At 37.9% G+C, this 27,063-nt stretch overlaps 2 protein-coding genes across 2 annotated transcripts; one reads left to right on the top strand and one right to left on the bottom strand.

Moving 5' to 3' along the window:
• Positions 1 to 1,881: 1,881 nt before the first annotated feature.
• On the bottom strand, positions 1,882 to 13,002 carry LOC135470562 (RNA 3'-terminal phosphate cyclase-like). Its single transcript, XM_064749581.1, has 11 exons — positions 12,877 to 13,002; positions 11,994 to 12,094; positions 9,874 to 10,017; positions 8,930 to 9,053; positions 8,102 to 8,160; positions 6,818 to 6,959; positions 5,415 to 5,539; positions 5,082 to 5,140; positions 4,296 to 4,390; positions 3,838 to 3,942; positions 1,882 to 3,675 (listed from the first exon to the last, which is right to left on the bottom strand). Exons 1-11 carry the CDS (start codon positions 12,922 to 12,924, stop codon positions 3,589 to 3,591), a joined length of 1,089 nt encoding a protein of 362 aa, XP_064605651.1. The 5' UTR covers positions 12,925 to 13,002; the 3' UTR covers positions 1,882 to 3,588.
• Positions 13,003 to 13,060: 58 nt separating this feature from the next.
• On the top strand, positions 13,061 to 26,283 carry LOC135469952 (lipoamide acyltransferase component of branched-chain alpha-keto acid dehydrogenase complex, mitochondrial-like). Its single transcript, XM_064748613.1, has 11 exons — positions 13,061 to 13,126; positions 13,663 to 13,783; positions 15,255 to 15,330; positions 16,779 to 16,966; positions 17,937 to 18,070; positions 18,761 to 18,848; positions 19,724 to 20,025; positions 21,726 to 21,803; positions 23,653 to 23,844; positions 24,992 to 25,063; positions 25,926 to 26,283. Exons 1-11 carry the CDS (start codon positions 13,061 to 13,063, stop codon positions 26,091 to 26,093), a joined length of 1,485 nt encoding a protein of 494 aa, XP_064604683.1. The 3' UTR covers positions 26,094 to 26,283.
• Positions 26,284 to 27,063: the final 780 nt, after the last annotated feature.

Raw genomic sequence — 27,063 nt, forward strand, 5'->3', positions numbered from 1 at the left:
CTTATAGCTTTATTCCATATCAGGATGACCAGACTCCTGCTTGTGACAGAATGCTTATGGCTTTATTCCATATCAGGATGACCGGACTCCTACTTATGACTGAATGCTTATGGCTTTATTCCATATCAGGATGACGAGACTCCTGCTTGTGACTGAATGCTTATGGCTTTACTCCATATCAGGATGACCGGACTCCTACTTGTGACTGAATGCTTATGGCTTTATTCCATATCAGGATGACCAGACTCCTGCTTGTGACTGAATGCTTATGGCTTTATTCCATATCAGGATGACCGGACTCCTGCTTGTGACTGAATGCTTATGGCTTTACTCCATATCAGGATGACGGGACTCCTGCTTGTGACTGAATGCTTATGGCTTTATTCCATATTAGGATGACCGGACTCCTGCTTGTGACTGAATGCTTATGGCTTTATTCCATATCAGGATGACTAGACTCCTGCTTGTTACTGAATGCTTATTGTCTTTACTCCATATCAGGATGAGGTGACTCCTGCTTATGACTTTATTCCATATCAGGATGACCAGACTCCTACTTGTGACTGAATGCTTATGGCTTTATTCCATATCAGGGTGAGACGACTCCTGTTTGTGACTGAATGCTTATGGCTTGACTCTATATCAGGATGACCGGACTCCTGTTTGTGACTGAATGCTTATGGCTTTATTCCATATCAGGATGACCGGACTCCTGTTTGTGACTGAATGCTTATGGCTTTATTCCATATCAGGATGACCGGACTCCTGCATGTGACTGAATGCTTATGGCTTTATTACATATCAGGATGATGGGACTCCTGTTTGTGACTGAATGCTTATGGCTTTACTCCATATCAGGATGATGGGACTCCTGCTTGTGACTAAATGCTTATGGCTTTATTCCATAACAGGATGAGGCGACTCCTGCTTGTGACTGAATGCTTATGGCTTGACTCCATATCAGGATGAGGGGACTCCTGTTTGTGACTGAATGTTTATGGCTTTATTCCATATCAGGATGAGGTGACTCCTGCTTGTGACTGAATGCTTATGGCTTTTTTCCATATCAGGATGACGGGACTCCTACATGTCACTGAATGCTTATGGCTTTATTCCATATCAGGATGACCAGACTCCTGCATGTGACTGAATGCTTATAGCTTTATTCCATATCAGGATGACCAGACTCCTGCTTGTGACTGAATGCTTATGGCTTTATTCCATATCAGGATGACCGGACTCCTACTTATGACTTTATTCCATATCAGGATGACCGGACTCCTGCTTGTGACTGAATGCTTATGGCTTTACTCCATATCAGGATGACGGGACTCCTGCTTGTGACTGAATGCTTATGGCTTTATTCCATATCAGGATGACCGGACTCCTGCTTGTGACTGAATGCTTATGGCTTTATTCCATATTCGTATGACGGGACTCCTGCTTGTGACTGAATGCTTATGGCTTTACTCCATATCAGGATGACCGGACTCCTGCTTGTGACTGAATGCTTATGGCTTTATTCCATATCAGGATGACCGGACTCCTACTTATGACTGAAGGACAGAGCTGTGTATCGAGTATCAAGTCAGTCAATCAGAAATTAAGTTCAGGGTTCATTCACATTAAAGACTTCCATAGGTTTAAAATTCACATTTTCAAGTCTACTTTTAATAAATGTCTAAATACAGTTTAAATCAATGCAAAATTACCTATTAGTTAAAATTTCACACATGCACAAAAGTGCATCTTGCAATTTCAGAGATGAACTTGAGGGACTGGAAAAAGTTATCTATAATTTCCCAGGTTTTCAATGTTTTCATGGCCTCAGTATGAACCTTGTGGTGATATTGAAAGCCAGGTAATAGGACGACAATGGCCCTCAGGAATGACCAACCACAAGTGAGAAGGCCTGCCAACATCCTGCAGATGTCCGTGGGCCTCCGTGGCCTATTGTGGTTAGTGTGCCAGCGCAGCACAATGATTTAGGATATAACTGAAGACATACAGCATAGAGAATAAAACCAGAGCAGCAACAACATTGTGTTAACTGGAGAAATACAGCCCCTTTTCAATTTACCTCAGTCAGGGTTTTATTCTGATTGCACCTGACTAGTGCGGTTGCTGTGAGCTCAAGTCCAGCTCCTGCTGGCTTTCTCTCCTGCAGTAGATGGGAAGGTCTGCCAGCAACATTTTGCCGGGTCACATTGTAAAGTGGGACTATTTTTACCTTCAGCAAATGAAAAAGCTAAAACACAGAAAGTTTGTCCTCATGCATTATAGTTTTCCCATGCAATCTTTCTTGTTGCTTATTCCTAAACAAGCCCATTATCTTCCAAGTGTATTTAGCCTGAGAGTCAAATAAAATATACTTAAACTTTAGGTAGTTTGAAAAATACATTAACAGTAATATTTTGCAGTTTCATTATGATCAGTTAAGCAAAATGCTACATAAAATACATGTATAATAAATACAGTTTTGTTCATAAAACATGACATGAAACAAAGAAGTATAGCAAAAACATCAAAGGTCAATTTTGCATATCTTGTCAAAAACCTCTCAGATATCTGTTTTTATGCTGGGATGCTGGGAAGTAGTTTTAAGCCATTTGTATCCCACAGACACAAGGCTGAGAATTTTTTCATTCTTATACATGTTATGTCACACCTAAACTACATCTTAAACAACTAAAACTGTTGATTTCATGAATACTTTAAACATTACTCCACTCAATTCATGACAGTGTCTCCTTGTAGCAGCAGACTAATCTCCATGCAGAAATTGTTATGGTAATGTTTAACCGAGAGACCTTCCTTAGGATATCCCAGAACCTGACTCCACTCTTTTCTACCCTTCCATATACCTACCCTCCACAACCAATAACCTACCATACTGAGACACCAGGTCTACCGCTTCATACAGTCCAGTGTAAATCATTCACTCCATTTAATAAGTGGCAAACACCATGCTTCTAAACACCATCATCCTCATCACCAGGCCTACCAGCAACTGTTTTATGCTCAATCTCTGAACATCAAGCTAGGAAGTTCCGAAATGAAAAAATAAAACCTTCACAGAAAATGATATAACCAAAGTTTCCCTTTTACACCACAAAGGGACTAATATTAAGCTTATCTAAACTAAGAGTAACGGACGTATTGGTGAATGCTTGTGTTGTGTTGTGTTGTGTTAACGAATGCCCTTCACAGGAGAATACAGTAGAAACCAATACTGATTAAGGCTTGATCAGCACTAAAATGCCTCTCTGAACATCTTTAGAGGGTTACAATGGGAGACTCAAAGACAAGGTACACAATAGGTTTAAATCGCAGTACAACACATCATCTTTTTCTGTGTTCTTGCACTGCTGGTGTTCCACACACGTGTTTTAAGAGCCCACATACACAGATAATTGTGACGTAATAAAAAAGTTCATAGCTTTGGACAGTTTTTTTTTTGCAGGCAAAAAGGAGTGTTATGAGTTCCCCTCTGCACTGCTCAGTCCCTCAAGCTTGCCTCTGATTTCCAATTCTGTTGTTTTGCACAGTCCTACTGTGAGGTGTCCCATCTTTCAGCGATAAGCAATTTCACTTTAACAGATCATTTTGCAATCCTATTCCTTCACACTCAATGACGTTACAACCATTTTCGTCTGATGTCACTGTAAACTTGGCCTGTAAACGAACAAAAACACATGTTACGCATATCTCCAAAGGGTCTGCCAGTAAGAAATGCATCATCAGATCTGAACTGACTGCTGTGTCAACAAAAAAAAATTATACTACAAAATTTGAGACAATAGATTGTAATGCTTCTTCACGTTCTCCATGGCTTACGTCTGTGAGGAGTTCCGCGATGTGTATGGCTGTTTTTGTGTGGAGAGTAAGAGGCCCTGTCTTCACCTTTGATCTTCCTGCTGCCAAGGCCATCAAGATAATCAACTGGAATTAAACACAGAATGTGAAATCATTTCTGTTGTCTCCTATACATGAGATTACTTAAGCTCTTGTTTCTTCTTTAATAAGAAAAGATGAATACTTAATGATCAATAAATGAGGTCAAATTTAGAAAATCTCTTTTACAAAACAATATTCAAATTATGCTGTGTAGAGTGAACTGTTAATTGTTCACAAAACACAAATATTGTAAACATAAAAGTTCTGATTTTGTCAGTTAATATGGTTTTTCAGTTTTCTTCTCAATGTTGAAAGTGATAGGTTATCAGCGCAATGTCAAAGATGTTTCTATCTTTTTCCTCTTAGCATTTCATGACAAAACATTTCACACTGCTTACTTGATCTTGGAGATACTCATCAGCACAAGGTGAAAGTTCAAGGTTATTCAGTAACATCTTGCCTGCATCTTGACCCACTTTTTCTGCTCTGATGCCTGAACAAAAACAAACCAGTACCTAAATTCTGACAAAATACATCATACTGCGCATCATTCGTGTCTTTTGAGCACACCTTTAACAGCATGGTGAATGTTTTGGCCAGGAAATCGCAAAGAGATATCTTCACAAGGCTGATGTACTGGTATCAATATTTTCGTCTTATTATAAACAAGCGAGAATACTGAAAAATGACACTGTGTATAAGCTGTGAGGAAAGGCTAGCTTTATAGGTGAGAGTAGGTACTATACTCCAGCTAGCATGCTGATAGCTCTCGCTGTGAGCGGTTTGCAGGAGACTTCTGTGATCTACCGTCTTACCTTCAGTTTGTCTGTAATTATTGACAAGGTGTGATATTTATTTATTTATTTGATTGGTGTTTTACGCCGTACTTAAGATCACAGTCAAGAATATTTCACTTTTACAATGGCAGCCAGCATTATGGTGGGAGGAAACCGGGCAGTGCCTGGGGGAATCCCACGACCATCCGCAGGTTGCTGGAAGGCCTTCCCACTTACGACCGGAGAGGAAACCAGCATGAGCTGGACGAGAAGGTGTGGTAGTTGCATCTTATAGTAAATGACATCAGTGATGCTTTAGGTGTTTTATTTGAACATAACTGGCAATCTGTACTTTATTTCTTATCAAAGTTATCTCTATAGAATTTCTTTAAAATGTTAAACTCATACCCTTTTTTCCCAATCCAGAGCCAGCCAGAAGACATCCTGTGGATGTCTGTGCAACAATTCTGAAAGAATCAAGTTAAGACAATCCATTGAAGTTATCTTGAAATAAACTTCAGTGCAAAGACCATTGAAATCAATATGTAAATCTATACATACTTTAATACTTCAGGGCCTCCATGGCCAAGGTAATTAGCGTGACTCAGGAGCCTAGCACCAGTTAGTCCTAAATTACTCACCATACAAATATTATATTCAAATGTCCCTTTCTTTAAAAAAAAGAAAATAAAATATTAAGACTAATCAAATAAGTGAAAAAATAAATACTACAGTACACACATAATGCCAGTTCCGATCCCCACTGCTGCATGCTCTGGCTCCTTAACAATCTCCACATCATAAGGAACATCTCCACACTGATCTTGTATCACAGTCTGAGCTTCAGCAGCCATGATATGAGCAATCTGAAAGACAAAGTACAGATCTGTCAGTTTTTTCTCTCTGAGTTATTATTTTTTTTCTTTGCTATCTGGCTTAAAATGTCTTTATGGTAAGAAGTGCTATAGCTATGAATGCTGCTTTTTAACATTATTTACTTTAGTCTTTTCACAGCATTGTCTCCATGTTGCTAACTAGCCCCAATGATGACATATTCATAGTACTTCTATGACTACTAGTACTTCTTTAACTTGAATATCAGGCAAAAATTATCAGAGATGGCCCATGGTATATTTATAAATTTAATTATTTGGTTGATTGATGCTTAATGCCTACTGAAGACTATTTCATTTACTTTACATACATATGGATGTGAAATGTGTTCACATGCATATGAGGCCGGCTTCTTGTAAGGGTTAAGGCTCATGATCGTGGCTTGATTAGAACTGGTGGGTCTGTCAGAAACCTGCTGATGGTCGTAGGTTTATCCTGCTCCCTGCCCGGTTTCCTCCCACTATAATGCTGGCCGCCGTTGTATAAGTGAATTATTCTTCAGTGCGGCAAAAACACCAATCAAATAAATGAATAAATACCACAGGAGAATTTTAGGTTCGAACTCTTTGGTTGCTAAAAGTTAAAAATGTACATGTAACTGAATCAGTAAGTTGCTATAAATATCAGGCAACTTTTGCTGATATTAATTTACCAATCACCAGTCCCATTGTGAAACGCAAATTACGTCTCTTTCCTTTTGGAGCCTTAGAAGTTCTGGAAAAACCAACTCCTCACTTTCTCTATCTTTCTTCTATTCTAAATGACTTCTGGCAAAACTATTTTCAATGCCCATGTAATAATAAGTGTAATCTAAATAAGTTGCCTAACATTTTTGACAGATCACATGGTACAGTAAGACTGGTTTTACTTTTGGTGATGAAAGATTTCGAGCTCGAAACTCCCCTATTGTATCTTCAAGCTGAAGCTCCATAATTATCAGGGTGCTTTCATGGTTTGTATTTCTGAAGAAATAATAAGCATCCAAAATGAAGGATTCTGATACCAATGGCAATTGCAATGAAGCATGGTGAAGTATTAGGCTGTATTCTAGTTTCTTTCCAGCAGATCTGAAGTCTTCTCTTTAATTTATTATTTATGGATTGTGGTCATTACACTTTTGTTGGTTGAAATGCTTAGAACAAAAAAAAAAAAAAAAATACTGTTATTCCAGCTAAAATCTAAAACAGAAGAATGTCACATTTTGAATGTATACAACCCTAAACAGTACCTAATGATGTACAGTTATTTACCTTTTTTGGCAGATGTCCTGCCACAAATGATCGGCCGAAAATTCGCACAACATCTCCTGACACTGTGAGGTTAATGGGAGATAACTCTTTAACTGGCTGAGCTGTAAGTAACACTTCTCCCCCACCTTTAGGGTAATACCCTCTGAAAACAAATGAGGACATCTCCGATTCACAGAGCTGTAAAATGCCATTGCAAAGAAATACGTTTGTAAGAAAAAAAATTACATGGTGAAAAAAAATTTTGGAGGAGAAAAATTAAACAGAAAGTCCATGTTTCTGTCCCATCTTAAATGGAGGGGTGAGCAAATATATAGATTTTTTCTTTGATGCTTTATTTCTCTTCCAAAAATTGTTTTTCACCATTTGGTTTTTAGAGACTACTATGCGATTAAATGCAATGCAATTTCTCTAGCCTAGTTGCTGATGTTTCAAAATCATATTTTGAAAAGTCTATCCTAAAATTTAATCAACCTGTATTTATGCCACTTTAAAACTTTTATTCATTCACGGTGAACCAACATCTGATCCTCATTTGTTTCAACCACTGAAAATCCACTTTAACCAGCAAGTGTACAGCATAAGGTCTCGATACTTAAAGTGCAACCTCAGTCCAAAGAGAAACCAGGTGAAAATATTAAAATGACATGAAGGATGCCCTATGCAACAGAGCTAACACATGTTCAAAAATATTTACGATGAATAACATTATTTGACCCCCTATAAGTGAAGAGTCCACAAAAACAAAACCTGTCACACAAGGCAAACTTAGAAACAAACACAAACCCTGAAACTAACAACCGCAGTTTACAAAGTAATTTTTAGCAAAGTAATTCAGAGTACCTCTTTCCTTATCATTTAACCCTGCTTTTAAGACATACAGGTCTTGGCCCTGGAGCAAATCTTTGAAAAACTTTTAAGACATCATCAGGGAACGCTTGAAGATAAATAGGATTTCTGTCACTGAAACTATGTTCAGACCAGTGAAAATACTTGCTCAAATGAACTGGCAATGGGATTAGACACCCTGTTGTTAGTTTGAGTCTCAGTCTAGTCAGCTTAACATTTGTCTTTTAAGTAACAAGAAAACAAGAAAGAATAATGTAACTGAGATTTTATTTATAAAGAAACTGAAAATGAACAAAACTCTCCAGGAAATTCATTATTATGAACTGTTAAAACTTGATGCAAAACATTTATGGTTGCGTGAGAGATAACAATCAATAAACAACACACACGATATCCACAAAAAAAATGCAAATTTGAGAATCTCTTTTCGGTACTTACCTTCTTTTAATATCACAATCAAATTTCACACCAAATTTTTCAGCAATAGGCTTCAGAACCTTCAGAATAAACAGAAAAAATGTTATCAGTTTTGTGTCTTACAAGACACAGCAAAACTCAGTTTGCGCTTCACCTTGAGAATAATAATCATTATGAGAGAGGGAATATGACAAGAGTACTGGGTCCTCAATGGATAATTTGATTAAACTATGGGCTTTCTGTGGCCATCAAGAATGACTGAATGAATGAATGCTTGGGGTTTAAAGTCATACTTAACAACTTTTTAGTCATATGATGACACCCCAACCAGTCACATTATACTGACACCGCGCCAACCAGTCCTGTTTCCTTGCTCTAACCTTTCAGTGCTGACCATCAAGCCAGGCTGCAACAAGCATCATTTTTTTGGTATGACCTGATCCAGGATCAGACCCAGGTTGGATCATACAAAAGACTTTAGCAATGGTTCTTGTTGCTCACTTTGTCTTTCAACTTCAATGGCTTGTATGTTTGAATCCAGCTCTCGCCGTCTTAGGGTACCTGGTAAAGCTTAGTGGATTACTCTGATTTCCAGGGCCAATACACCTGATTGCTGTTATATAAGAGAACAGTTTTGGTTGTGGTATTAATCAGAGTTTGTGTCAAATGGATATTTAATGCAGTAAGCATGTCCTCATTGTGTCAGAGGCAATCAGGTGAAAATTAGCACCCATGTACTGCAAAATCTTGCTATATTTCAACAGAAAAAAAATGGCAGTCATTTGAATATTGAATGTCGCTTATTATGAAGTGCGCCTCTCTCTCTCTTAATCAGGGGAGATAACTCACCATTAACGTGTAATCCACTTGTGGTGCCATGTCTGCATTGGTTCCTCCCTTCAATAATAGCTGTGATGCACAATCAGCAAACAATAAACAAGGAAGTGCCACTTGTATTAACAAACATATACTCCTGCAAGAGAAAACATGTTTAATTTAAAGCACAAAATATATTAGTAGGCATTCAAAAATTGCGCTCCCACCCAAAAACAAAATTACATGCTACTACTGATTTATAAATGTAACAACGTGAACACTTTTAGTTTACCAAGTTGTCAGTTGTCAATGGTTGTCAGTTTCTAAAGTGTCACTCTCGAAAGAGACAACAGCTAGGGCCTTCATCAATGAGGTTACATGTTAGATTTATGCCCCTGCTGATTTGGCTGCACCTTTGTCAACTACCTGGCTAAGGGCAGAGGTTTTCTCCAGGCTCTATTCAGTTTTCTGTTATACAGGAATATTCTGTAAACACCCAATCAAATAAATAATTTTATTATTTATGTATGATCAGGATTTCCTGCACTGATAAAAGTGAAATTTCACCCAGTTAGATATCACTTTTGTTACCACACTTTTGATAATTCACAGTCAGATGCCAGGACGTCATTTCTTTTATGACATTCCAAACAGAGCTCAATGAGATGAATGATAATACAAGTATAGTCAACTTTAACATTCCTACATCATGCATCAAGACACAATGTTATACAAAACGTCAGTTTGTGAAGGCCTACTTTGAAAAAGATAGCTTAAACTTATTCAAATATACAAAATCATAATAGTGTCCATATATAAACAATAAATAGAATATTGATGTGAAGGTTGAACACTGGTTGAATAAACGTTTTTCTCAAAAAATATTGATGGTATTCGACCCTCACAATGCAATATCCTCTATCTAAGCAAGTCGAGTAAAAAAAAAGTGTGTAGGTGTTGGGTCTCAAGATAATCACCCAGCAGTTTTTGTGTCAGCTACGTAGGATCCTCCGCTAAGTTTGGACGGGTAAAAAGTGATCTCTGATGAACCCACATTTCCTCCTTCCACCTTTCCTTTACACAGCTCAACGACTAGCTTTATACCAGACAGATGCTGGGGTCTAAAACAGAAAACAAAACCAATACTTTTATCAAGGGGAAGGTCTTCTTTTAAAAGTAAACATAAAGTCTGCCACTATATATCCAGCGGGCATAAAAAAATGGGCTGTACTTTGATGCTGCATTCCTCCTGAGCAGGAAACTGAGAACGGCTGTCAATGTCACAATGCCTCCTTCTTGGGCAGGATACTGTAGTAACTTGTCAGGGTGAACTAATAAAAAAACTGCCTCAGGAAAGTCATTGCTTGGAGAAAAATATTGTGACTTAGCATTACTTTTCCTTAACAAAGTCAGATTTATTACGAAAATATCTTCCCAAAATCTGAATGATTTTATTTATTTATTTATTTACTTATTTGATTGGTGTTTTACACCGTACTCAAGAATATTTCATTTATATGACAACATTATGGTGGGTGGAAACCGGGCAGAACCCAGGGGAAACCCACGACCATCCGCAGGTTGCCGGAGGACCTTCCCACGTACGGCCGGAGAGGAAGCCAGCATGAGCTGGACTTGAACTAACAGCGACTGCACTGGTGAGAGATTCCTGGGTCATTACCCTGCGCTATCGCGCTAACCAACTGAGCCACAGAGGCCCCAAAAATCTGAATGAAAGAGTCTGTTATAAATGAGGTGGTCCTCCTTTGGTTGGTAAATTCCCTTATGTCAGTACAGCCTTCTAGGCCTAATGCTTACACCCATGCAGGACGAATACAAGCAAGACTGCTACAACATGACGCTTATTTCCACGAACATCTTCCTGACCAAGCTCCAAACTAAAATAAACATCGGCCCTTTGAACACGGAACAGAACTCTCTGATTGGGTATCAGGCGTTTTTGTCTGTATTTGTGTTTTTTCATTGTCACACTGTTTAATACCAATGGTACAGGAGAGCTCCTAGGTTTTGTGGTGTAACTCTAGATAGCTATAACATGGCAAAATCGCGTCACAAAATGAGTGGCAAGCTACTGACAATTGTTTGCTATTTATTTTGTTGATAAGTGGTGTACAAATTTTAAAATATTTTAGACTATTTCTGGAATACTACTTTATTAATTCAGATTTAGTGGGTGAGTTTATGTTCACTTAAAGGAAGTACTGCATTTAAAGAGCATGTCAACCTGACGATTTGATTTTGAATACAATTAATTACATGATTAGGGCATCTCCAGTCAGGGCCACCAAACATAAAAATATAATAAAAATCTTTTAAAAAAATCCCATAAAGTTGCTGAATCAAAAGTAATTGTTGATAAAATTAAAATAAAACTCTCCCGTCAAACCAACCTAACCATACAGCTGCACATATTGGGTATCCTAGAGTTAGCCGTATTGACATGAACACTCATACAGCACAACGGGGACCTCTGTGGCTGTGGGGGTTAGCACACCAGCTAACACTGTGAGTTCAAGCCCAGCACATGCTGCCTGGCTTCATCTCCAACCGTACATGTGAAGGTCTGCCGTCAACCTGTGGATGGTCCTGTGTTTCCCCCGGGTGCTGCCGAGTTTCCTCCCACCATATAAGTGAAATATTCTTGAGAATGGCGTAAAACATCGTCACAACTGAGTAGCTGCCTTGTTTATTTGGGGTTATATGTTATGCTGTGTACAAATAAAACCTAACAATGTAAGATGACATAAACAGTTTTATAAGATATGAATATAAACCCGGTGTTGCTCTGTACTATTAACTGTTCCAGTCCTGTTCTAAGTACCAGTCCTGTTCTAAGTACCGGTAGTGCTATACTATGACTGTGATTGTGTATTCGGAACAGCACTGGTTGTCCTTGGCAGAGCAGGCTAATATGGATCAGTACCACGTACATTTGGCTTTACTAATGTTATCTCTCCACCAAATTATCAGACAGCTCAAAGTGATACTCTGTTTTGCTTGACAGATGTGTAACTTTTGGCAGCCACGAATATGACCTCCTGGGGTATGACACTGTGTCGTCAGAATTACATATTACCTTAGACCTGGATTACTTCTTGAGGCTCTGATATTCTTCACTCTGATTGGCTTTCCCAAAAGGCAGCTGAAGGCAACAGCATTCCTTAAAATTTGACCACCCTGACAAAAATACAAACGATTTATCAGTCTATTTCTTAAATATGAAATCATTCATCAATAAATCATATTTCATCACAAAACTACCTCACATAATAAGCAGAACAGAATCATTTGCAAATACAGTAATTAAAGTATAAAATATGTAATTCAGTGATCTCAAACTCAATGATCTCGCTCCTTATTTAACATTCAACATTTACCTTGTCTGTCTACCAACCTAATGAATGTCAGAAACATAGAATAAGGAGGTAGTACATTTAACATATAACTAACACAGACAATAAAATCTGATAGACTGATTTGAAACCGCTATATCGTCAGAAATTTCTAGTAAATCTGGGTAGGGTACCCTACAAAATGAATACAAAAGGCATGTTTAGTGTCTTAGTTTGGTTGGTTAAATGGAAAATGTTAAAAGTTCTGTGCCAGTGCCATTATAAATATTCACACCATGCCGAGCTACACTACTTGGTCTATTTCGCCTGAGTTGAGCACAAAGATTACTGCCTGTTCTGGTCCAAGACATTGTCTTACAAGATACATGTATTACCCCGTAAAGCTAAAAGGATTCATGGTCTTGATACATGTTCTGTGCGGTAGATCTATTTCATATAAATTCTGAGGGTTATTTTGCTGTGCAAAATAGGGACACTGGTAGTCATGCACGTACTGCACGTACCCTGACAAATGTCACTTACGGGTACCGCTAGGCTACGGACACAAGAACCTGCATCCAAAGTTACATACGAAATGACAGCGAATGTAAACATAAACTAATTTACCCCTTCAAGGACACTACCGTCTATTTCAACAATATCTTTGGTTGCCATTTTCCGTTAAGCAGCACTTGACAGTGTCGAGAAAACAATTTCTTTAAATATTTCACCACACTTTGAAAACGTGGTTTCCGTGGTCTGCTAATTTACATCTCGCCGACCCACGCGAGAAAGTGGTGTTGTTATGAAAATGGCAGCTCACATGGCAAGACGCGTTTTCCGACTTCGAGTGGGAATATCGCGACTTCTTGCCACAGTAAGAACAAACTAAAGTGTAACAGAAACACGAATTAGGATTTGTATATCAACTGTTTATTCTGATAAAGCGTTGAAACACGATGAAATATGAAACATGAAGGTCGGCCGAGCACTGCTGCAACAACAACACCAAGGACACAATCCTGACAGATGCAAGAACATTGCTGTCAACTTTGGCTCTTAGTGTCATTTGAAATTGTAACACTAACTTAATTTATGTTAGATGTAACAGTATCAGGGCTGTTCAGATTTTCTTGCATCAGGTGTTTGGATATCACTTGCGGATGTTACATGCAAATTGGGCTCAATCTACAGTTGAAATCTTTATTCTGTAGGTTATGTGAAACGTGGGGAGGTGGTTGGTCATTTACTTTGCTGAAGGCTGGTAGTCACTCTGAGAACTTCAGTTTCCTAAGTCCCTTAAATAGACTGTCATCAAATGGGAGAAATATTGAGTATGGTGTTAAACCCCAATCAAATGAATAAATTGCAGCCTCTCAATTAATGTTCAATAATCAGTAATATTTCTTTCAGACATTTGCCCAAGGCAACATTACTTTGTGTCAACATAAACGTCTGGGACCAAAAGCAGCTGGTGTTTTACAATGTAGCCATGAAAAAAGGCCTTGCCATAGACTAATTCATTCCACATCAGGTATGCTTTTTATACTGGGCCACTTCATTTTATTAGAGGTTAATCACTGCTGATTACTGTTTAACCATTCATTGGCAAGAAACAGAGCAGTAAATCTCACCAATAGATATATGGGAAGATAACATTTTTTAATTCCAGTAAAAACTTTTCATTGTGTTCCTTCAAAACTATTTATGTCAGTTGATATAAATTGAAAAGGATGAGCAGATTTACAGAGATGTCTTACTGTACTCATTGTACAAGTAAAGATTTCCATAAATGTTAAAAAAAAGGGGCATATTGATTTGCACATGTCTGCCTGTATGTGTTACTTGTGGACTCATTGTGCTTGATTTTCCAAAACTGTTGCCCTGACCCTGATAGGTTTTATTTGTGCTGTGGCCATTGCTTTATATGTTTCTTCATGGGCCTGGTTTGCTCATATCTTGAAAACTAACAAGAGCGGAATCATGAAACTCACAGGTTGCATGGTTGAAGACTAGCTTCATTTGTGTTAATTTAAGTTTTGCATATTTAATGAATTCCATCATTTTCTCTGTTCAATAAGTACTGTCCAATGTTTGTAAAATTTTGTGTTTTGGCCCTTTTAGTGTAATCTCAGAATAAAATTGAAAACCAGGCAGATCCATACATGAGATTTCCATATTTAATGATTTCCTTGAATATGATATAATGCAGGTTATCTTAACTGTCTACCTCAGACATCAGATCGTAGTCCAAAACCAGCCAAATCAGTGTATAAATTTTGCACATTAAATGAATTCTGTGATACTCATTGGTTGGTGACTTCTGTGCAATACATGGACTTGTAGCTGCTGTAAATATTGTCTGGTTTTATCAAATTTTCTGTGCGTGTTCATTTTCAGTGACCCCAGAGTACATTTGACAACTAGCCTTATCCATGCATCCTTTTTGTTGCTTAATGTTCCATAATTTTTTCAGATATTGTCCAATATTGTTTATGTTGAAAATTTGAAAACCAGATAGATCCGTGCATAAGGTTTACATATTATTTAACAAATCCTTGATTGTGATTGATGGGTGCTTTTAACAGCTGCAAATATTGTCTGATTGTAATAAAATTTTGTTCACAAGATTATCTCTAATAGCATCAAATCAAATATGAACACCAGCAGATGCATGCACACTTCATGATTTTGTTTGTTCTGATTGGTTGTTGGTTTCATGGGCAATAACTTATTAACAACATTGTCCGATTTCAGTGAAGTTTTATGTACAGATTTTTTTTGTATACCCTCAGTTAAAGTTAAAAAACACTTTGATACCTTGATAAGTTTTATATATTTAACATCGGATTTAAAAAATCTGATATCGGCCTGTTACAGTATGCCCACCTTTTTTTAAACAAGGGTCATTTTTATAGCTATTGCAGGTCAGGTTTTTATTTTATACTTTCTGATACATAGCATGAAAGATTAGAAAATAATAATATGAATGTTTTCTTTTTCAGTCTGCAGTGGAGAGGTTGTGCCATTCAATTTATCTGATATTGGAGAGGGTATTCAGGAGGTTGTCATTAAGGAGTGGTATGTGTAGAGCTAAACAAAACACTGCCACTAGACCCACACCACATAATCCTGCTCATACTGATGGCTGTTAGTCTTGATACTTTCTGGGTAGGCCTCAGTTTAACAGGATAGGTCAACTACTGGCTAGCCTGGTTTCAGTGTAGGCCTACTGGCTTCACCAGAGTGGACTACTCACCAACCACTGAGGCGTTAGGAAAACCATACTTTAAAGCCATTTCTGTCCTATAAAGAAGCAGAGAAACCTGTTTCAAATTTTATATTTTGGGCCACCACATATACTCCATATTCATAAATACAAACCAAGCATTTCATGTATACTTTAGTGTTGAGTTAAGTATGTCTCTTAACATGTAAAAGTATTAAATATCTTCTCAGCCTCCTTTTTTGTGGTGTGAAATGGCTTTAAACTACAGTTTTTGTAAGACCCCTTTAGTTAATTTGAAATTAAGTACATATAGTTATTGCTTAAATAATGTCAACAGTGATACTGTACTTCTCATAACTGTATGGGGCAAAACTCTGATTGCGGGCACTTGGCTGGCTCTGTGGTCCAATAGGTTCATCAGTGATGTCATTTCCTAAAGTTTATTACCATTCACTGAAGATATGCGTAAAACATAGGGGCACAGGTAATTATGGGAGATAAAATATGCCTGAAAAACGAACTTTTTTTTTTTTTCATCTTTTGGGGCATACATGTAATTTTATTTATTTTCCATAGAATTGTAATCTTCGTTTTGAGAGTTACCTTTCATGTATCCATTGAGACTTTACAGTTACATTTGATCAACTACTTATTAATGCAGGTTTGAATCCAGTTCTGGTAGGTTTAATAGGCTGTTGCTCCAAGTCAGAATGTTGGCAGGGTACACATGGAAGGGCAGTGCTTGACTGTGGGCACCCCTTCTCTTCATCCATAAACCGTACCAGAGTTGTACTGTATGAAGATAAAATTCTTGCTATCAGTAAAGACCAGTCACATAAGGTTTTATTTAAGTTTTTACTTATGTCTAGCGTTGTAGAAAGTCAAATTTTCAGATCCAGGTGAGAGATGATACGGAGTAATGGTTACCTGCACACAGGCAACATTTGTTGTCCATTTTTGAAGATTCCAGCAGCAAAAGCATGTGACCCCAAAAAGGTGTCACGGCGTCCATTTTGTATGTACTCATGTGACACTTAATTCCTTAGATGCTGATTAATTGATGTATCTCGTCCCACAGATGAGCGAAATCTTGGGCTAGGCTCATTTGTTTCTGGCTTTTTTGTTGCCCAGAATTAAACAATCTGAATCTTTGGATTAAGTGTTCTAGACTCAGGAATTCTTCTCCTGGTACTTACACTCAAGTAAATTTCGAGGATCAAGAAATCTCGTTTTCTCAACAAATGTTGTCCCTGTGCAGAAGGCTTTAATATCTGATATCTTGCCTGTTTGTTTTTGAGAGGTTTGTACAGGTTGGTGACAGGGTGACCCAGTTTGACAGCACAATCTGTGAAGTTGCCAGTGACAAAGCCGCTGTGAAAATCACAAGTCCATTTGATGGAGTTGTTTGTAAGCTGTACTATGAAGAGGATGACACAGCTAAAGTTGGCAAACCCCTGGTGGATATAGAGCTCGATGAAGGCGTGTCAGGTTGGTTGGATTCTCAAGATAAACTTATGAAGAAATAAATGTTAAACCTAGTATCTGTTGTAAAGATGAAGATATTGAAAAGTTGAATCATCACTGCAATAATGAAAGCTGAAGCTTCCACACAAGTATAAAAGGAAGCAACAGCTGTCATTATTTGACTAAAAAGGAAAAATGGAAACCACTACATGTTTGCCGTCAATTTTATGATTTCTTTATTAGTGAATGCAAGTGGTCACTGTTATCAAACATGTCCAATGCATATCCCTGTGAAGGGCTCCAGTTAATTTTTCAGCCGTTTCTCACGGCATGGGTTTTCACTCATGCCTTTAAGACAGTGTTGCGCAAAAGGATAACCTGTATGAGTAAAATTTTTATGTATTAAATCTGTTTTTCTTTTCATGCCTTCAAAGTTTTGCAGTCACTTTCTGGGCAGAGGCGGAGTGTGATAGGTCGACAACGCTATCAGAAATGTTCAGTAAAATATTCCAGACATTCTTCCAAGAACTGTTTCTATTGTCGACAAAAGGTGACTTTTGAGTCAGTATTCCACTTCAATTTTGGTACGAGAATTGATATGGAATGAAAATCAGTAGAAACGGTAGTTTGGATTGGCTGGTTTGAAGTACACTGTTCAATCAAAGAGCCAGACAAAAAATTATAGCTGCGCATTGACGCACAGCACACCTGTTTCCTCCTGCAGAGACTGATACACATGTAGGCAACAATGGCTATTCCAACAAGTGGGAGGAAACCAGAACCCATGACCATCCGCAGGCTGCTGGCAGACCTTCCCACGTACAGCCGGAGAGGAAGCCAGCACGAGCTGAACTCACAGCATCCGCATTGGTGAGAGGCGTGTTAAACCTCTCGACCACGGAGGCCCCCCAGAAGATGCATTTGCCATTGGCCATGTTACATTTGTCCCTTGTTTCAGTATTTGCTTGTATTGCAGTATTTGCTTGTATTGCAGTATTTGCTCCTGTAGAGGATGAACAGGATGTCCAGGTGACTTCAAACATTGGAGTTTTGGAAGAAGCCATAGGATTCAGTGGCTCCAAAGTGTTGACGACTCCAGCTGTTAGGAGGTTGGCTGCAGAAAATAACGTGAGTTAATATAACATCAGTTGAATGATGTTTAGGATAAATGAATGACTGTGGCTTAATGCAACATTGGCAGTTTGGGAGTCAAGGTGGTAGAGGTAGGTGGGTTGGAACCTGTATTTTGACCATACAACTGAACAGGTGGTTTTGTTCAGTTATTATTCAGTGTTTTTTGTGTGGTTTGTAGTTTACTCCAGATGTTGACTTGAACTGGCCTTAAGGCCACATAGTATGCACAGAGTCATGGGTGTTGTCTTGTTTAACAGAACTGACAACTACACTATAACACGTTCGTGAACTTTAGGGTTTGTAGAGTTCATAAAATTTGCCAAAGGAAAGTCTCTGGCCAGGAAATGCAGAAATTCATTGTAGGATTACAGTGCAACAGGGATGACAAGAATACAGAACACACTATGCTGTACACGCTTTGCTGCAGAGTGTGGAAAATAAATATTTCATTTCCACAGTGCAGCTTGGCATGGCGGTCAGCAAACTTCACAAGGAGCAACGCTAAATGGCTTTTGTAAAAGAAAAGTAATTAGTGGTGGATATAAAACTTTGAATTCATCATCTTTTCACCTCACTTTATTATAAGTTTTTCTTTCCAAGCCTTCATCCTATAACTTTGGAATCCTCTATAATTGTGATGTGACATGATTTTATATACATGTACATATAACCCTCTTTTTTAAGATCAACTTGAGTGACATCCTAGGAACAGGGAAAGATGGCAGAATACTGAAAGAAGATTTACTGCGTTATTTGGAGTCGGGGAAAGCAAGTAAGTCACTGTGTCACATTGCTGGCCAATTGCATGTAGTTATAAAGTCTTTGTGTCACATTGCTAGCCAAGTACATGTAGTTATAAAGTTACTGTGTCACGTTGCTAGCCAAGTACATGTAGTAGTTATAAAGTCACTGTGTCACATTGCTGGCCAAGTACATGTAGTTATAAAGTCACTGTGTCACATTGCTGGCTAAGTGCATGTAGTTATAAAGTCTTTGTGTCACATTGCTGGCCAAACAGTTATAAGGTCATTGTCAAAAACAACTACATGTAAGCCTTGACAAAAAGACACATTTAAATCCTACTTCTGTTAGCTGTCCTCAAAATCACCACTACCCAAGATAACCTCAAATCCACTAGCCACTGTCAAAAAGCTACATGTGTGAATCCAGTTTTGGCTAGCTGACCAGAAATCCAGAAGTCATAGACTTGGATTCAAAAATGGTGTTTTGCCCATGATGCCCTCATGTAATAACATAAAATTCATGGTGTCATGGTTGTTTGCCTCTGACTCTGGATGGTGCACTAATATAAAATGTGACTGTAAGTGGCTTAAGTGAAATAATTTCAAGTACAACAGAAAAAAACTATTTAGGATTAGTATCTGACTCCAATATCAAAATATCTGTTACTGTGTTTTCTGTTTTAATTTAACGCTATAAAAGGGACATTCCCAAAGGTTTGTTTTATCACTTTTTAGATCTATGTAGCATTTTATAAGAGAAGAGAGTAGTTTCTTTAGAATTTAGAATTTGGGGAGATTAGTAATATCTGCCATACTGTCTCTAACAGCGATAATGTCCAGTTGAAATAATTTGGATATAAGTCAATAAGGACTACTGTTATTTATTATTTAATTTTTTTTTTAGTACCTGTGATCAAAATAGCAAAGGAGCCACATGTACCCCCTACATCACCTGTTAAAGCTAAATCTAAGCCTCCTGGACCTGCACCCACACAGCCAGTTATCTCCCCTGGTAAAGATGTGACGCAGCCTATCAGAGGAATGAAGAAGACAATGGTGAAGACAATGACAGCTGCGCTGTCCATACCGCACTTTGGTTACTGTGACGAGATTAATATGACCTCGCTGGTCGCTCTCAGAGCTGCCCTAAGAGCCATGGCTGATCAACGAGGAGTCAAGTTTTCATTTATGCCAATTTTTCTAAAGGTATGTTGCATTAAAGCCTCAAACATATCAAGAATTAATGAGAACATATTGAGTCTTAGACTTCAAACAGTTATGTATATAGCTGTGTTACAGTTGCATATATTGCTATGTTACAGTTGTGTACCCTAATTTCTCAACCTTTTCTCATTTCAGAGAGCAACTTACAGTGCAATCTATGCACATTTTTAGGATGATCTTGGATGCAAAACTATATTGGTTGGGCTGGCCAATTTCAGCCCAATTTCAAGTACAATTTTATCAGTCTACACAGAATAATGCCTTCAGAATATGCTTGAATAAACATTTTGTAAGGATACAAAAAGATGGAAAACTTATAGTATATTGTTATGTTACCGTGGCATATATTGCTGTTACAATTGCACATATTACTATGTTACAGCTGCATATATTGTTGATGTAAGTCTTCAACCTTTTTGCATGTTTACAAGACGTTTATTCAAGAATGTTCTGAGAGCATTATTCCGTGTAGACTGATAAAATTATACTAATTGTGAAGCCCTGAAATTGGCCAATTCAACCAATGTAGTTTTGTCTCCAAAATCAAATTAAAAAGATGCATAAAAGGCACTGTAAGTTACTTTATTGTAAGCAAAAAGGTTTAGGCAATAGGGTATGTCACTGTTGCAAATATTGCTATGTTACTAATGTCAGATCTCTGTTGCCGACCTTTTGCCAGTTAGAAGTAACACCTCCAAAGATGCTGCTAGTTGGAGAGTTCAAACTTTAGTACCGACCATAATCCTTGTTTCAATACACAGATGAATGAACAAGCTGACTTTTCAAAGTATTGATGCAAGAATTCCATTGGTCCACCAACAGACAGCTCAGAGCAGTTGTTTCAGACATGTTAGTGAAAATCAGTGTTGATAACAGCAGCTAGATCTGACTTATATGAATTGAAATTATTGTACGTGAGAGATGCAAATTCATTCCTAAGCCATGTAGGTAATACCACAGATATAAAAAAAGAAGAAATATTTCTGGATTTATGGCATAGTATATTTATATTTGACTGATAGACTGAACTGAAGACAAAGCAAGTTACAGAATACTTTAATATCAAAGATTAAAAATGATGATGTTTTAATATTATTTGAACTATGCTTTTAATGCTGAACAGAAGTGATTTACAAGCATATCATCATTTTATGATGGTATGAAGGATGTGTCTTAAAAAATGTCATAATAGATAAGGCAGACATGAGGTCAGGTGAGGCAATTTTGGCTGGAATGGTTTCAAAAGCACTAGTACAGCATCACTTGTGGTTACAGCACCATTGCTGACTTCAGTAGTTAAAGCAACAGGTCACTGCAACGTTGACCAACTTTGTTATTTATCTGTAGTATTATCTGGTAAAGTGCTTTGGTTTATTTTAAAGGGCTCTCCAATGAATGATTGATGTGACTGCTGTCACATATGTCCTTCATGCAAATTGTTGAGTACAGCATTAAACACCAGTTAAAAAGAATAAATGGCTGGATTTGTGGCTATTGATTGCTTACACTTGCTGTAACATGGACAAAAAATATAAATAAAGGAAAGGTGTGTCCGTGTGACATGTGAATTAGGCATTGATACTATACAAGTTGGTTATAATTTTCAAAAGCAATTTAGATTACTAGTATATCAATTCTTATCATATGATTTTGCTTGTTATGATTTGTGATATTTTTAACAGGCTGCATCCTTAGCATTACAAGAGTTCCCTATTTTGAATTCCTCGTTGGATGAAAATTGTCAAAACATCACGTACAAGGTAAATCTTTACTGTCTAGAGATATGTCTGTCATATATTTGTCCTGTGATATCACATGGGTTGTTGTTGATTCAAAAGAGACGCAGAGATTAATTTGTGGATTTTTGAGGGTCAGAAGGAGAAGCTGTTGTTTTAAAGGAAGGTAGTCCTCAGTGTTTTTTGGTGCAAGAGTTGCTTCCCTGTCCAAGAGGGCTGCAGAATTGAAGACATCCTGATTTTCATATTACTACTGCCATTAGACAAAGCATATTTATATGGCGAAGAAATTTCGTCTGTCAGTACATGTGTTTGTCATTATTTGCGTTAGGGTTACAAATATATCTCTATTTATTATACACACTTGTATCTCTATATACTTTCCAGACCTAAGTGGGAAGGTCTGCAGCAACCTGTGGATGGTTATGGGTTTCCCCTAGGCTCTGCCCGGTTTCCTCCCACTATAATGCTGGCTGGCGTCGTATAAGTGAAATATTCTTGAGTATGGCATAAAACACCAATCAAATTAAATTAAATTAAATCTCTGTGTATGGTACACACTTCTAACTCTATGTATTATACACACTTCCCAGCTTCAGTGATATTATGTAGTAAATGGCAGCTGTCCAACATGGAATCATATATAGGTTTGCTAATAGATCTTTATGTTCGATCTCTCAGTGATGTCATCACAGCACTATTCATCATCGCCTCTATTTGTTCTCACTGTGCACATGGAACTCATTTATATAGAGCCTTGCATCTATTTGTTCTCACTGTGCACATGGAACTCATTTACATAGAGCCTTGCATCTATTAGTTCTCATTGTGCATCTGGAACTCATTTATTTAGAGCCTTGCATCTATTTGTTTTCACTGTACACACTCACCTTTATATAGAGCCTTGTTGCTATTTGTTCTCACTGTACACACCCACATTTATATAGAGCCTTACCTCTATTTGTTCTCTCTGCGCACACTCACATTCATATAGAGCCTCGCCTCTATTTGTTCTCACTGTGCACACTCACATATATATAGGGCCTCACCTCTGTTTGTTCTCACTGTGCACACTCACATTTATATAGAGCCTCGCCTCTATTTGTTCTCACTGTGCACACTCACATTTATATAGAGCCTCACCTCTATTTGTTCTCACTGTGCACACTCATATGTATATAGGGCTTCGCCTCTCTTTGTTCTCACTGTGCACACTCACCTTTATATAGGGCCTCATCTCTATTTTTTCTCACTGTGCACACTCACATTTATATAGAGCTTAACCTCTATTTGTTCTCACTGTGCGCACTCAGATTTATATAGGGCTTCGCCTCTATTTGTTCTCACTGTGCACACTCACCTTTATATAGGGCCTCATCTCTATTTGTTCTCACTGTGCACACTCACATTTATATAGAGCCTCGCCTCTATTTGTTCTCACTGTGCACACTCACATTCATATAGGGCCTCGCCTCTATTTGTTCTCACTGTGCACACTCACATTCATATAGGGCCTCACCTCTATTTGTTCTCTCTGCACACACTCACATTCATATAGAGCCTCGCCTCTATTTGTTCTCACTGTGCACACTCACATTCATCTAGAGCCTCGTCTCTGTTTGTTCTCACTGTGCACACTCATATTTGTCCCTTTTCACAGTTTTCATGTTAACCAGGTTGCCAGTTTCTCCAGGTCTTCTACATGTGTATGTTGTTTTAGATTTTGGTGGATACGTAGATACAGAGGTGATGTGTCAGCCTTTCCGTGGTTGCAAGTTAACAAGATTGCCCTGTATTTACTGAACAGATAGCTATATATTTGTTTGGACTTATGTTGGGTTAACTTTCTTTTTTTTTTCTTTTCCTCTGTCAGGCATCACATAATATAGGTATTGCCATGGACACACCACAGGGGCTTTTAGTCCCTTGTGTGAAAAATGTCCAATCATTGAGTGTGTTTGAAATAGCTGCAGAACTGAACCGCCTCCAGGAACGGGGGTCAGGAGGGGAGCTGGGACCTGAGGACCTGACAGGTGTCACCTTCACATTATCTAACATTGGCACAGTAAGTCTCAGAGCAGTTTGTTTCCAGCTACAAAAGCAGTTTATTAGATTACATGTGGATTTTTACGTTCTTGAACAGTGATAATAATAAATAATAGTTTTTTATCAAAAAATTGTTTACTGTTGTCTGTGTGATGAGCATGGTAATCATTTTTTGCATGATTCGGATGTTATTTGTGAACTGATACCCATTATTGCTATGCTTTTATAGAAGTGCCTGGAGAAGACTAAAATATCAAATTGTTCACCACTATGTCAGTCACGTTTTTCATGATAACCATAGTCTGCCTCACTCAAATTTTTATTCACATTTGAGAATATTTTTCCAATCATTGAACATTCACTGTTGAACATTCGTTGTGAAACCAGCTCTCAGTGGTTTGGCAGGAGTATTGTCAGGAGTTTTGTCATACACATTCAGTGAATTAATTTCTTATTGTGTTGAACACCATTCTTATAAATATATCAGGCGTTCTCTCCGGCCGTAAGTGGGAAGGTCTTCCAGTGATGTTCGGGTGGTCGTGGGTTTCCCCTGGGCTCTGCCCAGGTTTCTCCCACCATAATGCATGCCGCCAGTGTATAAGTGAAATATTCTTGATTACGGCGAAAAACACCAATGAAATGAATAAATGAATATGAATACATCACATTTGATTCATTTGACTTCAGCTCCATTGAACAGCTTTACATAATATATGGCAATAATGACTCTGTGTAGAGAGGATTGTTAATATCAAGCTGTGTAAGGCACAGTCCAGGCTGTACATTTGACTTCATCTGTTATTTGCAAGAGGAAGTCTTCTCTGTAGCTCCTGGCTTTTCTGTGTCAGTAAACCTGACTGACCTCAAATTGTATAAATAAAACATACCTACATGTACGAATGGCATAAAGAATATCTGTTGAATACATTGGATGTATCTGATTCCCCTGTTCTGGATCATTGCCCTGAAGTGCTGGTCTCACCACAGGTTAAGCCAACTCTTAATTGATTCGTCCACAGCTTAAAGTCAGAAGGTTTGTCAAGTACCTGGCGAAGGGCGTGAGTTACTAAGTGCTCATTTTTATTGAAAAGTTCTTAGAGTATGGCGTTTAAGACATAAATACATCAAAAATGAATAAATATACAGAGAAATAAATCTTCTTCCAGATTGGTGGAACATATACCAAACCGGTGATTTTGCCACCAGCTGTGGCTATTGGAGCTGTGGGAAAAATACAGGTAGGTAGCTAGATATTTACATATTCCTGAAAACAATTAAAATAATTTAAACGATAAACACTAACTTGAAGTGTTTGTTGGTTCTTTTTGTGGTCATACTGTACTTAATTTTATTTAAACAGAAACTGTTAAATCAAAATACAAACTGTCAGACATTGTCTAGGTGTTGTACAGACGAAAACCAATCAGCTTTAAACTGCAATGTGAGGTATCTAATTGCCTGAAATACATGTTAAGCACTTAGACCATAGAACTGACAGGCTTGTAACAAATATGCTGGAGGAAGTCGTATCTGGTAGCCACACTCTATATTGACTTGTGGCTGAAAAGATCAAGCCCCTCTCCTGACATTTGTGTGATTTGATCCTAATTAAGTCTTCATAAAGTACCATTCAGAATCATTGTTTCAAGGAAAAGACTAAAATGAAGTATGTATTAGACGAAAGTCCATTAAACCCTATACAGCGCATCAGATCAGTTTGTCTGTTAATATTAGAATGTTTCCATCTCAGTACAAGGCTCCTAAAACGTCAGATTCTACTGTGGCCTTCCTCTGGGGTCTGTCTGGTTTACTCCCAACATAATGCTTGCCGGCGTCGTGTACTGTTGGATTTGTATTGTTTCTGAACCACCGATGAGTATTGCATCTTCGCAGGAAAGCTCACAATTCAGCTATGACATTTTTTTTTAGAGGTCCACTGTTGCCTAGATCATTGGTTCAAAACCAGGAGTGGCCTTGTTTTTTTTTTTGGTTGGTGGAGGGGGGGGGCTTATATTTCAATGACCCATGTGTTTTTAATATAACTTATGGATGAGTAAAAATATGCTTTATTTAACAAGATAAAACTTTTTTTCTCCCCAGGAATTACCCAGGTTTAATGCTGAGGGAAACATCTACAAAGCCCACATTATGCAAATTAGCTGGTCAGCTGACCACCGAATTATCGACGGGGCTACCATGGCGAGATTTTCCAATATGTGGAAAAAATACCTGGAAAATCCTTCCTCAATGATTTTGGATCTGAAATGAGTCTTATTGAGTGCAAAGACATTTATTGCTGATATAAACTGTGACAAGACAAATTGCTGGGAAGACGGTGCGTTTGTCACATGCAGACTGATAGTCACTGATAGTCAGTCCAGCATGAGATTTCAGGAACACTGTGAATACATTAGGTTGTGTGAATATTCCCCTCATTCTCTCTCTCTCTTTCTCTCTGTCTTTTTCTCTCTCTCTCTCTATATATACACATGTATTCTGGTGAATTGAGTCTTGTACAGTACTTGTATATAATAGATTTTTGTCATTGGTTGCATGCTATCTGGAAAAGAAATCTCATTATCTCTGGCCTTTGTTACACATTACAGTAATGATCATTTGTTGTGATTTGACAAACCAGGTGAGATTGTCAAGCTGAAATACATGTACATGTAGCTGCTACTTCAACGCCACACACATGGTCTATTAAATTATAAAAGACGAGAAATAAAATAAAAATTTGTGAATAAATACAAAATTATTGATGTGTGGTTCTAGTTTTTCAGTCTGACCAGTGAAATAAATGGACAAAATATACTTTGGAATCAAAATATTTTAGCTATTTAAAACTGATTTAAACACCCATGTTGTATTATAACATACTGGGTGAACGATAGTGCTAATGCTGTACTAGGTGGCAGAAGATTGATATTGTGGTTATGGTGTGCTAGGAGGATAGTGGTAGGAGGCTGATATGGTGTGCTAGGAGGATAGTGGCAGAAGATTGATATTGTGGTTATGGTGTGCTTGGAGGATAGTGGCAGAAGATTGATATTGTGGTTATGGTGTGCTAGGAGGATAGTGGCAGGCCAAATGTCAAGATTGCATATTTCATATTGCATGTTGGTATATGGAATTGCTTTCATTTATTTTCGAAATATTTTTATCATAATACAAGGAATAGCATCTTTGCCGTTTGTGTGACATTTTGTCTAAGATCCACAGACCATCATGCTTGGAG

Source organism: Liolophura sinensis, chromosome 7 (genome assembly GCF_032854445.1).
Source record: "Liolophura sinensis isolate JHLJ2023 chromosome 7, CUHK_Ljap_v2, whole genome shotgun sequence".
In the NCBI taxonomy this organism is placed as follows: Eukaryota; Metazoa; Mollusca; class Polyplacophora; order Chitonida; family Chitonidae; genus Liolophura; species Liolophura sinensis.

Coding starts and splice junctions, on each gene's coding strand:
- LOC135470562 (XM_064749581.1), bottom strand. CDS start 12,924: ATGGCAACCAAAGATATTGTTGAAATAGACGGTAGTGTCCTTGAAGGG. Junction 12,095..12,876: donor ACGGTAGTGTCCTTGAAGGG/GTAAATTAGTTT, acceptor TATTTTTGTCAG/GGTGGTCAAATTTTAAGGAA. Junction 5,141..5,414: donor GGGATCGGAACTGGCATTAT/GTGTGTACTGTA, acceptor TGATTCTTTCAG/AATTGTTGCACAGACATCCA.
- LOC135469952 (XM_064748613.1), top strand. CDS start 13,061: ATGGCAGCTCACATGGCAAGACGCGTTTTCCGACTTCGAGTGGGAATA. Junction 23,845..24,991: donor CATTATCTAACATTGGCACA/GTAAGTCTCAGA, acceptor ATCTTCTTCCAG/ATTGGTGGAACATATACCAA. Junction 25,064..25,925: donor GAGCTGTGGGAAAAATACAG/GTAGGTAGCTAG, acceptor TTTTCTCCCCAG/GAATTACCCAGGTTTAATGC.